The 15,934-nt window shown below is 39.6% G+C and overlaps 1 protein-coding gene across 2 annotated transcripts in view; it reads right to left on the bottom strand.

Annotated features, from left to right (window-relative positions):
• The window catches only part of LOC136484147 (putative disease resistance protein RGA3), a 28,003-nt gene that overhangs the window by 10,614 nt on the left and 1,455 nt on the right, over positions 1-15,934 (bottom strand). Inside the window, exon 2 of one of the 2 annotated variants that reach the window (XM_066481342.1) lies at positions 13,184-13,537. The exons of the other annotated variant lie outside the window; for it this stretch is intronic. Within the exon in view, the coding sequence (XP_066337439.1) occupies positions 13,184-13,537 (354 nt within the window). The remainder of the gene's footprint in view (positions 1-13,183; positions 13,538-15,934) is intronic. 2 annotated transcript variants of the gene reach the window in all.

The following is a 15,934-nucleotide window of genomic DNA, read 5'->3' as shown; positions in this document are numbered from 1 at the left end:
TCTATTTATCCCTGATGTAGACACGTAGAATGTGGTCAGATTGTGACCAAGTTCAATCATGTAAGCTGCACTAGTAGAGAACAGATTTTCCATTTTTGGCTTTAGTCTCACCTGGAATTGGGCCCGGGATTAATAAGAGAATTAGTTCTGGTTGTAGCCACCAACCGGGACTAAAATCCCCAACCCAACGGCTAGCCTTGCAGGCTTTTGCAGGAGGGGACTTTGGTCCCAGTTGATGGATCCAACTGGGACTAAAGGTCGTCCTTTAGTTCTGGTTGGAGCCACCAACCGGGATTAAATATCCCACAGCCCTTTTTATTCCGGTTGGTGGTTCCAACTGGGACTAGAGGATGAGCTTCTAGTCCCGGAAGCCCCACCAACTAGGACTAAATGTCCCCACTATATATATTCTGATTCTAGGATGGTCCAGCCTGAAGCCATCTAGTTCAATTATTGCTCTCGGCTGTTCGTGTGTGCTCTTGCTTGGGGTGAGCAAGTTATTGCTCTCGGCCAACTAGCTCTCTTGAGAAGATCTTCGATCCTCTATTTCATTCTACTTTCTAAAGGTCAGTGACTTCATCTACTAATCTTTCATTGTTAATAATGTAGCTCATTTCATGGTTCAGAAATAAACAGAGAAATTTATGGTTTTTTAGATTAGGAATAATAATGGTGGATTTTATTTTTATTTATACGTCATTTCTAAGTAACCTTAAACATTTGTAATTATTTCTAAATCTTTGTTAGAAACATTAGTTCTTGATGAGATTTAATAATCGTTAAAATAAATTATGTGCCAACAAGTAGGGTGCAAAATGTTTGCAAAAATGTTATGTTTACTTGGCACGTATATATGTATCTTGACACATTTTATATATGTTTTCTCTAATATATATATATATATATATATATATATATATATATATATATATATATATATTGCATGGTATTTATATGGGGTTCTATATTTATTGGAAGTTTTTTAGTTTTTTTAGGTATGATGAATGGCGGCGGACTTCCCCTGCCACGGGAACCAGGTTTTCACCCTAGCGATCTTCCATTCGTGCCACCGCCAAATAGGGTCGTTCCGCGGTTCCCAGACCCATCTATAGTATGAAATATTTTTACCATCTAAGTTTTGCATGCTAATATGATACTTGCATATATACATTAATTCATAATATGATTGTTGTATATGTCACAGACTATAAACCCGATAGAGTGGCTGGAATTAGCACTATACTTGCTTGGGGTGTGAGACATCTTCGAGCAAACGACAAGTGAGGTTGTGAATGATAAGGGTGGTGAGCTATGGACGTGTAATATCGCCTTTGACATCCCTATTAGGTATAGTCTAGATCATCGCGGAGACGTCATGCAGAGGGGACGATCGAGGATGAGCTAGAGAAGCGCCCAGTTCATGATGCATTGTTTACAGTCACTTGACCGAATTGGCTATCGTGTGCCTGGTTACTCTTGGTTCAAGATACAAGAAGATACAAGCTTTACGTGAGCATAATCTAGACATGGTGCAAGTAAGCGAAAAGGATGGCGAGATTCAACAGAGTGGATGTGGTAAGTCGTATATCAAAGTCATGTTTATTTATTGTTATTATTATATGACTGCTCTCTCATATTATTTGTTTCTCCCCTTGCAGGTTTTGCTCCATGATTTTACCTATACTACATGTGGCTTGCAGGCCATTCTAGAGCAAGCTATTTAGCGACTGGGGTACGACTGGGAATATGATGGGCCCCTAGGCCAGTATACCACACAAGGACACTAGTTATGCGTGAAAATTACTCAGAACCGAGCCATCAATAGTCTGGCAGTAGGTTACATCTATGGGCGACCATGTCCTTGGCATTGTGAGGAAAGAGAGAGTGCATTAATGTGGGCGTTGACTTACATAGAAAATGACCGCAGTTATTGTATCTGAGACATCCACTACACTTAGTGGAGACGGGGGAGAGTTGCGGCCGGTTTGTAAGGTTTATGTGTTAATTAGGTTTGTTTGTATGATTATTATGTTTAATTAGGTTTATTCGTACTGTTATTTTTAATTAGGTTTATTTTGTATAGTTATAATTAGGTTCATTTGTATGACTTATGTTTATGTGTTAATTAGGTTTATTTGTATGACTTATGCTTATTTCTCACATACATTGCGGCGCCGTATGCGATTCAAAGTTTTTCTCACGCCTTTATGTGCCACAAGTTAAGGAAACACTACTTAAGTTTCCAAAATTATCATCACAAAATTTAATATATCACTAAATTCATATCAAAATTAATATCACTAAAATATATATACACAATATATCAAATTTCATATATAATAACTAAAGTCCAAAGGCCACGGGTATGAATTTTGAAACCGAGAGACCTTTAGTCTCGGTTTTTTCTTCAAACCGGGATTAAATGGACCTTTAGTCCTGTTTGTTGGTTCAAACCAGAATTAATGGGACCTTTAGTCTCAGTTGAAAACAAAAACCGGGACTAAAGGCCCCCCACCTACCGCCACCACTCCTCCCACCGACCAACGCACATGATCACCACTGCTTCCACCTACCACCGCTGCTCATGCTTATAAAACTGTCCACGAGCGCGCGAGACTCTCCACAGCCACTCTATTATTTAGTTTGCTTAATCCATGACCTCCGGTACCTTATGTGTCCACAGCATCTCTATTATTGTTTGCCCAATCCAGGGTCCACGTAAATGGCATCTGTGTGGGAGAAAGCCATCCACATATAAATTTTATTATGCGTAGTCAGCAATGATGCACATAAGGGGTACTAGAAGAATGTTTCTGAAGATAGAGCCGCGCCGAAGCTTGGGGACGCTAGGTGTGATGCCTGCACAACGTAATTGTCTGTGCTCTGGACTGTCTGTGCCTTCATGTCCATTCAAGGCATGAATGGACTGTTTACCCAGAGAGGCATGGGTTCATCACTGTCTCTAGAAGGCGTAGTTCGTCAGCCATCTCTGGCATCTTCTAGCACCTATTTGACCTCTGTTTGGTGCTAGAAGAATGTTTCTAAAGTGGTTATTTTATAATATGTTTATACACTTCGATTGTAACCAATGTTTTCCTAAACGGTAAACGGTCATTACACGGTCGCCCTTCGTTTAGTGTTTAGGCTGTTTACACGGTGTTTAAACAAAGTTAAACGGTCTAAACGGTTTTATACTTTAAAAAAATATACATATAATTATATATGTGCATGTAAAAAATCAAGTATTCTAGCGTTTATACATATTTATCCGAGTAAAAATCAATTATTTTGGTATGTATATATATTTATGCACGTTAAAAGAACCAAATATAGATATTTGTGCATGTAACATATCAAGTGTACACATTTATAAATATAATAAACTTAAGTATACAAATTTATCCGTATAAAACTGAACTAGATTTACCTCGTGTTCGCCTAAACGGCCATTTAAACAGTTATTTAGCCCATTTAATGTGGTTTATATCCGTTCCGTTTAGGCCATTTAGGCCGTTTTTTTGACCGTTTAAATGGTCAAGCGTTTAATTTCCGTTTACCCCCTAAACAAAATAGTTTACCACCGTTTACCATTTACTGGCCGTTTAATCTGTTTAGGCGAACACTGATTGTAACATTGACCTATTCGAAAAAAGGTCTTGGTTATCGTTTATGTACTTTTATTCTAAGGTCTTTGTTATCGTGTATGTAATTTTATTGATAGGAACCTAAATATTTATTCTAAGATTTTCTAAGATATTTATTGTTTTCGATGTCGCATGCGCCTCAAACTTTTCTCAAGCTTGTGCGTGCCACGGGATGAGCAAACGATAAGTTTAAATGAATATTTGCATGACGGTGCGAACTAATTGGAGGTTGAACTGTGGCCACCCTCTAAAACGATCAGAAAAGTTACTAAATTTCTATACTGGGTCTCATATTGCACAATGAACCAAGTTTGGTGGAGGTTGATAGAAAAATATCTTATTTTCAAGGCGTAACTCAACCTCCTTAACTTTAGCACAAAATAAATTCAATAATAGCCAAAATTGATCAGATAAATCTAATATTGGTCGTGGGGCCAAGCTTTGGGCATTCATTATTAACGTTAATGTGATGGAAAAACTCAATTTATGTCGAAAAGCAATCATTTATAAGATTTTAACTAAGCACTACATTTTTACTCTGCTAGCAATACATTTTGCAATTTTTGGAGGTATATTTATTTTACTACGCAATTACCAATTGTCAGTCTATATATAAAAGAGATATACGAAACAAAAACCGTTGTCTGGGCGGGAAACGAAACTACCGGGCAAGCCGTAGTTTCGTGGCGCGCCAACCGGGACTAAAGGTCCTGGTTTAAGCCACAAACCCAAACCAAAGGTCCTTTAGTCCCCGTTGGTGGCAACAACCGGGACTAAAGGTCCCAATTTTATATATACGGTTGTGCTTTCTCTCTTCCTCTTTCTCGATCTGTTTCCTTACCCGCCGCTGAGTGCTCATCCATCCTCTTTGTCGTCCGCCGTCCGCTGACCTCTTCGCCGTCCACCATCGTCTCCGCGTCGTGCGCCCGCCGTTGTGTCTGTCCCTTCCTTGACCTTGCCGTTGTTGACAAGGCCGCCCCAGACACGCCGGAGCTCCCGTGCTCCCCGCAGTGTGCCACCACTATCAATCTCTCTGCGGTCCCTGTCCCTAGCCCCTACCCCCACCGCAACGAACCCTAACCCTATCTCCTCCGTGCAAGGTGTGCACCACGATGTCGTCCTCGCCCGCGTCGTCGTCCTTGCCATGGGAAATTGGGCCGGGGAGCCTATCCACGCCGTCGCACATCGCCGACCCCGCCATGCCTGTGTTGCCGAGCCACCGCCGCAAGGCCACGCTGCTGAGCCACCATCGGAAGGCCGCGCCGCCGTCGCAAGGCCATCCCCGTGCACCCAACAGGTACGGCCACCCTTCTCTTGCCTTCGAGCTATGTGATAAATTATAAGATATGAATCTCTGGTTATATAAATTATATGATATGAATCTTGATATGTGAACTTTAGTGAGATTGGCTTACTTGTATGAATCTTGATATTGATTAGTGATATGACCTAGTAGTGTGAGTGCGGTGATATTGACTTAGTGATATGAATCTTGATATATTTACTTTAGGCCCCGTTTGGATCCTTGGAATTGAATTCATTCTAATAAATTATAATTTAGGGACATATTAATTAAGCTAATATGGTTGTATATGGAATATATTTGTATACTTTTTGTTAGTTATGCAAAGGAGATGCTTATATGTTGCATTTCTGCTATATGGAAGCGAGTTAAAGAGCGTGCTATAAGTTATAGAGTAGAAACATAGCATGGTGATCTATAGAATCGATTTCCATCTCCCACCCTATAAATTTGAGATAGGCTTATATGTAAACTTTAGAAAGTCGTGGAATCTTAAATTCCTCCAAATTGAAGGGATCCAAACGACCCCTTAGTGATATATTTGCTTTAGTGGTATATTTTGATATTTTGATATATCAATTTTGATATATATGTGGAAAGATACTGACTTTGGTAACATAAATTTTGACTATTGATTTTAGTGATATATTGTATATATATGAATTTTGTTATATGACAAATATTGACTTCAATGATATGCATTTGGTTATTTTATACACATGAATTTTGATATATTGACTTTAGTGATATGAATTTTGATATATTGACTTGAGTGGTATGAATTTTGGTATATGAAAAATATTAACTTCAATGATAAGAATTTTGATATTTTGTATATATATATATATATATATATATATATATATATATATATATATATATATATATATGAATTTTGATATATTGACTTTAGTGAGAAGAGATGGCCGGATGTCTGTCTCCGCCGGATATACTTGGTTGGGGCTATACATATAATCGGGGATTCGATCCAATATTATCGAATGTACCGTTCAATCGTCCTAGCATAGTAAGCAACAATATATTTTTCAGTAAATTAATATGTTTTATATACACTTGTACAGATTGATTTTCTAATATATATATATATATATATATATATATATATATATATATAATTCTTAAATGTACCATAGGTAATTGAACCGATCGTTTGGTTTGAAGACACTCTTCAATTTCGGGTTTGAGGGAGTGAATGTTGAGAGCTTGGATGTAGATAATGGATGATTCATCCAATGTCAAATTGGCTTTTCCATCGCCGCTAGGAGGGGTAGAGGTGTTGTACAAATCTTAGAGATGGAAATGAAGGCTCCTCACAAGATTAGTGCAAAAAAATATGCTATCATGGCATGTTTAAGTACGCTTGCGAGTAATGGGTACACACTGTCTACGTTATCCTCCTTGATGATACAAGCTATAAATGCGGGCTCCTTTCATGATGTTTCGAGCTTTTGCGCACGTCTTGCTCGAAACAACCGAAATGATGTGGTAACTCGAAGTGGATCTCATAGCTTACATTATTTATGATTATGTCTATTTGGCTCTCATATCCATTTTCACATCAACGGTTATAGGTTTAGGATTATGACTTAACCTACGCAGGTTGCAGCTTTGAAGCCATTCTAAACTAGACAATTGATCAATTGGGTTATGATTGGAATATGCCTCTGAAAGGCCAAAACTCACTGCAGAAGGATTTTAGGACAAGTTGCTTGTGACTTAAAGAGAATCTGGCCCAGCCACATCTCAACCACCGCTAGTCGTCCTTAGTAGACCATGTACTCGTACTTGTGAAGCAAGGGAGAGTGCACTACCTAATGCTTTGCTCTATGTCAATGAAATTTTCATGTACTACATCGGTGACCTACACTTCTCCGAGATCGTAGTACGACGTAGTCAAATTTGATGATCTACTTTTGTGTTTGCATGAACTTTGGTGTGTACTAGAACAACTAGTTTGTATGGACTTGGTTTAAATTATTGTGGTTTGTATTAACTTGATGAATGGTAATGATCTCATTGTAATATACAAGCTCTTGTTAATTAGTTTCATTCTTATTTATGGACGTACAATAGTAGCACATAATACATATACGAAAAGCTATTTGAAATGAAAACAAATTGAATGGAAAAGAAACCAAAGAAAAAAGAAACAAAAAGAAAAAGAAAAAACATTTAGTGCCGGTGATACCAACCCGAAATAAAGATGGGCGCCCCCCGGCCCTTGCTGGAGGCCCCTTTAGTCCCGGTTGGTAAGGTCCACTTTCAATCCCAGTTACCTGACCCAAGACTAAAGGACGCAATCCTCGTTGGAAAACCGAGACCGAAGGGGTTTTCGAACCAGGACTGATGCTCAGTCCTGCACTAGTGTTAATACGCCTTATATTTGGGTATGCTTTATATACTACTACAGATTCGACATTCACTGTCGGCACTATCAGTGCCGGTTCTAGTGAACCGGCAGTGATAACCCTTCCCTGCCAGTTCTGGGCATCAAATTCAAAAAATGATTGGGGTCCACGACAACATGCAGTGAAAGTCCACGTCACTACCGGTTCGAGCCAAGAACCGACAGTGATGGGGTGCTATCACCGTCCGTTTGTAGCTATAACCGACAATGATAAACTGAGTATAAAAAGTGTTGTCCTCTCCTCCCTCCTCCCTCCCATCCTGAGCACACCCATCAAGGAGGCACGCGTTTCCCCACTCCCTCCATTGTTGCTGCCATTCTTCACCATGAAGCTCTAGGATTTTGAAGCATGGGCATGATCTTCTTGCTTTAAGGTTAATAACAAGCATCCACTTCTTTGATTTTGTTACTTTACCATTGTTTTGGTGGCTACATTGCTTTATTCTCATTCTAGCTGTTTCTCTATTTTAGAGAGCACTTTCCAATTAGATTTTGTGGAAGGCATCCAAGAAAATTATGGTGAATCCATCATCCAAAAGGTTGGTGTCTATGAACCCATTTAAATTCCTAGATAATTACATGTTGGGTTTGATGATTGTTAGTATGTGATGTTATGATTAGTTCTTGTAAGGAGTAGAGTAGATTTTTTAACAATTTTGATGAGCAAATTAATACATGTGTCACCTACCAACACATTGTTTGTAGCTACATTGTTGTTCATGATTAAGTCTCCAGTTTTAGTTTTTTTAAATTAGTGTCTCCATTTTTATGTGGCATGGAGTAGAATAATTGTTCTTGATTAGTGTACAATAACTGTTTATTTATGGGGCTACGATTTTTAATTTATATGGGGCTACTAATTTCAATTTTTCAACAATTAGTGTAGAATATTTTTTTCCAAAATGGGGTGACTAAATTAAATTAGTGTAGAATAAATTGTACTTTCGAGCTACAATTGTTGTTCATGAAGCTCCACTTGTTATTGATTTCGCTGTATTGTCCCCATTTTTAAGTGGCATGAAGTCTAAATATTTTTTGTGCAGAGATAGATCGAGAGTGGATGTACGGTGTGTCATGAACACACACGTGGTACATGGTTGGCGTCTACAACTTCCTCGCCGTCGCCGCTGCCAAAGCCGATGCTGGGGGTGGAAACCGTGTATTCTACCCATGCAAAGATTGCAAGAATCAAAGAAAATGGGGTAGAATTGAGTCTATACGAATGCACTTGATTACTAGGGGGTTCATGTCAAACTATACGATATAGAGTATGTATGGGGAGGTTGGTGAGAATGTTCCGTAAGAAAACAATGATGATGTGGCCATCCTTGACATAGCCCTCCATGAGGCTATTACGGAAACCGGTGTCAAGACGCAACCTGTGGCTACCGTTAATAATGATGTGATTAGGAATACATTGGCTCACAACACCGAGTAGGAGGATGGCATTTCTCAGCTGCTACATGATGTAGAGAGCGGATTTCTTAGTGATAGACAGTTGAGAAAGCTAGAGATAATGAGACAAGATGGCAAAACACCATTGTATAAGGATTGTCTAGTGAGGAAACTGGAAGCCGACATCATGCTATTAGAGTTCAAATCTACGAACGGATTGAGCAATAAAGGCTTCGATCAGTTGCTAGGTATACTAAGGAAACTACTCCTAGAAAAAAAGGAGTTGCCAGAAAAGACACACCTGCCCAAGCAAATGATCTACCCAATCGGCGTCGAAGTTGAAAAAATCCACGTGTGTTCCAGTGATTGCATATTGTACCGTGGAGACAAATACAAAGACTTGGATGTGTGCCCCAGGTGTAAAGGTCCATGGCATAAGGAAGGGCCATAAAATGAGGGTAACAAGACCAGAGGAGGGCCCATAAAGGTTGTTTGGTATTTCCCTATAGCTCCTCGGGTGCATAGGTTGTTTGCAAATGCAAAGTCATCCAAGCTATTGCGCTGGCATGGTGAAGAGTATAAGAAAGATACAATGATGAGGCACCCCGCCGAAGGAAAGGACTGGAGGACTATCAATACTATGTGCTATAAGAACATCAGTGGAGAGGTAAGGCACCTTTGGTTTGGTTTGAGCACACATGGGATAAATCATTTCGACTAGGTTAGAAGTAATCATAGCACATGGCCAGTGACCCTCTGTATATACACCTTCCACCTTGGCTTTGTATGAAGCGGTCGTACATCCAGATGCCACTACTGTTCCTAGGGCCAAAACAACCTAGGAATGACATCGATGTGTCTCTGGAACCAGTGATCGATGAACTAGCAGAGATGTGGGAAAAGGGTGAAGGATGTTTCGGATGAGTACAAAAAGAAATATGTCACGATCAATGCATTACTTATCACTACAATCATCGACCTACCAGGGCGAGGTTGCTTGTCCAGAGAGAAGACAAAAGGATATATTAGATGTGTCGACGAGACCGATGCGGTACATCTACCGAAAAACAAGAAGATGGTGTATATGGGACACCGTAGGTTCCTACCTAAGGATCACCCTTACCACAGGAACAGAAAAGATTTTGATGTGACTATTGAGAAACATGGACCTCCAAAATATCGAGATGGTACTGCGATACTTCAAGAAGTAAGCAAACTCAATGTTGTCCTTGGGAAAGGGGACGGGGCAGTAGAAGCACCTGAAGGGAGCATCTGGAAGAAAGAATCGATTTTTTTGGAAACTACCTTACTAGGCACTATTGAGTGTACGTCACTGTCTTGATCCCATGCACATTACTAAAAACGTGTGCGGTAACACGCTTAACACCTTGATGAACACCAGGGGACAGCGAAGGATTCACTAAACACAGGCCTAGACATGCAACACTTTGGGTCTCAGGAAGGAATGGCATCCCATCGATCAAGAGGATGGCCAGCTGAAACTTTCGGTTGCATCATGGACGTTGAAGGTGGAAGAAAAGCATGTGCTTATTTCTTTCTTCCATGAACTCAAAGTCCCAACGGGCTACTGTGCGAGCCCAAAGATGCTAGTGAACATGAGAGAAGTCAAGTTTAACTATGGGTGTATGAAGGCCCATGATTGTCATATCATTATAACTCAGTTGCTCCCTATTGCCCTGTGTGGTATCCTCCCCCAAAGGTCGGCGCCCCAATCATAAAGCTATGCTCGTTCTTCAACACAATCTCACAAAAGGTCATTAATATGTCCAAGCTAGACCAGCTACAGAGGGAAATAGCCGAAACTCTATGCAGGCTTGAGAAGATGCATTTCCCGCCGACTTACTTTGATATCTCAATGCATCTACTCATTCATCTTGTTGACCAAATTAGATGGCTTGGCCCAATGTACCTGCATTAGATGTTCCCTTTTAAAAAGTTGGTGAAAGTTTTTAGAAGGTATGTTAGGAACAGATTTAGACCAGAAGGGAGCATGGTAGAATGATGGTCAACGGAGGAGGCCATTGAGTTCTGCACGTATTATCTAGACATCAATAGGGTCGGAGTTCTAGAATCTCATCATGAGGAAAGACTAGGGGGCAAAGAAACGATCGGTGAGAAATCTATCACAGTAGATGACCCCATTGCTTTCAGACAGGCACAATTCGCTATTCTCCAATAAGACAAGGATTTGATGCCATACATTGACGAGCACAGGCAGTCGCTGCAAACTTCATATCTGAGCAGGTCGTAGGCTTGGCTTCATAAAAACATAAGCTGGAATTCATTGACTGGTTGCAACGCCGCTTGATCGGTTGGGACTGCTTGCTTCAGCTATGCCAGAGATGCGTTCTCGATACACAAATAATGACGTTGGGAACTATGTAAGTACCCTACTCACACAACAATATTATAATTAACTACGTCTTCAACATTTAAACATTTCCCATGGTTTATGCAGGTATGTATCAAAATATTGCTTATACCCAAAATACGTATATAGCCTTCTTGGACCCCGAGCAAGTCAATGAGAATACATGCAGAGACCTTCGTGGAAATGACGTGGAAGATCTGACAACATGTTTAATTGAGGTTTTCGAGCAGTTCTTGTTGCACAACAAAACGAACATACTTCTAATCTACAACTGCAAGTATGCGTTCTCGGCTCTTATTTTCATGCTTATTTTTTAGTTAAGATTATCCGTTAACTAGAACTTTGTGATTGCATCAACCATTTCATCTTCATCGATATCGATATTCCTAAAAATCATATCGAGGTGTGGGACTCCAAGAAAAAGGCACTTTCTAATATTGATCCCCTAATCAAAGTGCTGAATAAGTAAGTGAACCTAATAACATATTATTTGCTAATCACACATAGCACATTCTAATGTTGCCCCTTTCACACTTTTATATTGTGGTGCAGTGTCCGGGCAAGAATGATGGGGGGCGAAGGTCCCATTCTAGGTTGCAGAAATGAGAATGAAGACCCTAAAGCAGCCGGTGGGAAACGATGAATGCGGGTTCTACGTAATGTGGACAATGCTCTACTACCTCGGCGGGAGATCAAATAAGGCAGATGAATTGTTGTGTATACTTTCCTTTTCATTTATATCAGTTAATTCAACAAAACGATACACTATTTTGTCTTACATTTATGCCTTTCGATATCATCTTTGTTGAACGACAGCGCAAGAAATTTAAGCACGAAAGATTGACCGAGATGGAGATCATAGGATTGTTAGGGGAGCTAGCAAAGTTCATCTTGTCCGAGTGCTTGCAAAAAAGGAACATTCTACATTGCACGGTCCAAGAAGTACAAGGCAGATTATGGGCCAAAGTTGATCGCTAGACTATTGTAATTTTGAGATCTTCATAAGTACAATTTGATCTATAACCATAACATGTGTAATGTTTAATATTGAATGATTTTTAATATTTAATATTGATGGATTTGTAATATTTAACCATAGCAAATATATTGCAAAACCCGATTCCATAAAAAACAATAAAATAAATTATAAATAATAAATTACGAAAAAGAGATCACTGCCAAGTTAGTAAAAAACCGGTAGTGTTCTCTCATACTACACTGCCGGCTTGAGTGAGAACCCGTAGTGTTTTCTAATACAACACTGTCGGTTAAAGCCACCAATCGACGGTGTTTGTCAAGACAACACTAAACCGGCAATGTTCTCTGCCGGCCCAAGCCACAAACTGGTAGTGTTCTTTGTGAGAACACTGCCGGCTTGTGTCACAAACTGGCAGTGTTGGTCGAGAGTACACTGCTGGGTTATGCCAAAAACCAATAGTGATGGTCGAGAGAACACTACCAGTTCGTGTAAAAAACCTAAACACTGTCGGGCCATTTCACAAACCGAAAGTGAATCATCAAAACACTGCCGGTTTAATAGAACCGACCGTGATCTGAATCCCCATCTCTACCGGTTTAGTTGTGCCGGTTTAAAATCCGACAGTGAATGGGTGTTTTGAACCGACACTAGTGTGAAGATCTGGGGTAGTGATATGGACATGCGTGTTGGTGAAAATACCAAATATTCATGCATGCACAAGGTGAAAAGAACAAACAATTAAAGTCCCATGATGCCGGCATGTGATTCTTCGTGTCACCACCTTCGTTTCAAAAAAATCATTTTAGGTATGGGTTAAGTCATTTTTTTTCGAGTTTTACTATGTTTATAAAAATATTATCAATATTGATATATCCAAATAGGTTTATTACAAAAGTATGTTCCATAATTTATCTAATAATATTTATTACGCATCGTAGACATTACTATATTCTTTTATATATTTTGTTAAATTTGAGATTTATTGAATCGTGAGAAAGCGAGATGGATATTTTTTTGGATATAATAATGTAAAACCACGCACCTTTGCAGTTGCTTGGTCACGTGTGTCTTGGTAGTCTTCGAGCACGTCGGAGATGTCTAAGGCGACGTCCTTGAGCCGTTTCAGCAATAGCTGCACTCGATTCTCCTTGATTGACCTCCTCTCGGCGTCCTCCAGCTTTTCCGAGATGATTTCAAGAACATTCTTCATGCCCTCCAGGTCGTCGGTGAAGTTCCACAGCAAACTGGCCTGATCCCCGATGGCAGAGCCCAGCTTAGCTGTCGCGATCTTAACGAAACCGGACGTGAGCAGACCAGCTACTGCTTCCGCCATGGCTACAGAGCTCTGAATCGCTCTCAGGCTCACGGCTTGTGTGGAATGATGTGCGCAGGCGGCCTGCGAAGTGCGTAGCTTCTGGTTGCTGGGGTCAGGAACTCAGGATGCTTGCTGTGTTTACTTCTTAAAAAGTTTCTCAAGAAGTGCTACAGTGGTTATTACATTAAATCTTGTGATACGTGCATAAAGCATTAAATATAGAAAAAAAAACTAATTGCACAGTTTGGTTGGAAATCGCGAGACGAACGTTCTGAGTCTAATTAGTTCATGATTAAACACTAATTGCCAAATAAAAACGAAAGTGGTATAATAGTCAAATTCCTAAATTTCGCGAACTAAACACAGCCACGGGCTCTGGTGCTAGCTATATGTAGGGGTGGCCGGTACCATTGTGGTTGCGGCTGTGTGGTCCACCATGTGAAGTTGGAGCTCCTTGTTACTGTTGTGGCAAAGCTTGGCAATGATGACACATGGTGCGTGTAGTTGCTGCCGTCTAGTTTTTCTCGGATTCTTTTTAGTTAACTATGTGCTTGTTGCCAGTGGCGGACGTGGAATAGGATTAAAAGAGGACCGGTCTCTTCTTCTTCTCCTCCCTATTTTTCTTCTTTCCTCCCCTCTTCTTCTTCCTCATCCTCCACATATTTCCATTGATGCACCAGCTATAGGGGTGTTGGAGCCATACTATTTCAACAAAAAAACAATATTTTTCTCTGATAACAAATCAGTAAACAATACTTCTAAGCCATATCTCTTCATGGCCATGGGAAATGAAGAAGCCAACTACCCATTCCGCGCTCCCATCACTTTCTGGCTTCATAGTTCTTCTCCACTGGTGCACATCATGTGACTGAGTCTTGGTTGATTCACACTTTGCTACCTACTCCCTCAATTTTAAATTATAAAATATTTTAATTTTTTAGATATGTAATTTTTACTATACACTTAGATATACAATATAACTAGATATGTAGAAATAGAAAAAAATAATATATCTAGGAAAACCAAAATATCTTATAACTTAGAACGGAAGTAGCACTCAAGAAAATGAAGAAACGAGACTATTTATATAGAGGTAGGAGACAAAAGTAAATACTATTTTATATATTTTCTTCCTCGACCTCACCGCCGTTGATAAGGCCGCCCCGGACACGCCGGCGCTCCAGTGCTCCAATCCATTCCCGTCTTGTCCGGCCTCCACCCCGCAGTGCGCCGCCACTGTCAATCTCTCTGCGGTCCCTATCCCCGGCCCCCGCCCTGACCGCAACAAACCCTAACCCTATCTCCTCCGTGCAAGGTGCGCACCATGCTATCGTCCTCGCCCGCGTCGTCGTCCTTGCCACGGGAAATTGGGCTGGGGAGCCTATCCACGTCGCCGCACGTCGCCGACCCCGCCATGCCTGTGCTGCCGAGCCACCGCCACAAGGCCACGCTACTGAGCCACCGCTGGAATGCTACGCCGCCGTCGCAAGGCCATCCCCGTGCATCCAACAGGTACAACCACCCTTCTCTTGCCTTCGTGCTATGTGATAAATTATAAGATATGAATCTCTGGTTATATAAATTATATGATATGAATCTTGATATGTGAACTTTAATAAGATTGGCTTAGTTGTATGAATCTTGATATTGATTAGTGATATGACCTAGTAGTGTGAGCGCGGTGATATTGACTTAGTGATATCAATCTTGATATATTTACTTTAGGCCCCATTTGGATCCTTGGAATTGAATTCATTCTAATAAATTATAATTTAGGGACATATTAATTAAGCTAATATGGTTGTATATGGAATATATTTATATACTTTTGTTAGTTATGCAAAATAGATGCTTATATGTTGCATTTCTGCTATATGGAAGCGAATTAAAGAGTGTACTATAAGTTATAGAGCAGAAACATAGCATGGTGATCTATAGAATCGATTTCCATCTCCCACCCTATAAATTTTAGATAGGCTTATATGTGAACTTTAGAAAGTCATGGAATCTCAAATTCCAAGCAAAATAGCATAATCCATTAAGTACATTCCAAATCATCCAAAATGAAGGGATCCAAACAACCCCTTAGTGATATATTTGCTATAGTGGTATATTTTGATATTTTGATATATCAATTTTGATATATATGTGGAAAGATACTGACTTTGGTAACATAAATTTTGACATATTGATTTTAGTGATATATTGTATATATATGAATTTTGTTATATTACAATTGACTTCAATGATATGCATTTGGTTATTTTATACACATGAATTTTGATATATTGACTTTAGTGATATTAATTTTGATATATTGACTTGAGTGGTATGAATTTTGGAATATGAAAAATATTGACTTCAATGATAAGAATTCTGATATATTGTGTGTGTGTGTGTGTGTGTATATATATATATATATATATATATATATATATATATATATATATATATATATATATATATATATATATATAG

This window comes from Miscanthus floridulus, chromosome 9 (assembly GCF_019320115.1).
Source record: "Miscanthus floridulus cultivar M001 chromosome 9, ASM1932011v1, whole genome shotgun sequence".
In the NCBI taxonomy this organism is placed as follows: Eukaryota; Viridiplantae; Streptophyta; class Magnoliopsida; order Poales; family Poaceae; genus Miscanthus; species Miscanthus floridulus.
This window is presented reverse-complemented; position numbering and strand designations above follow the sequence as displayed.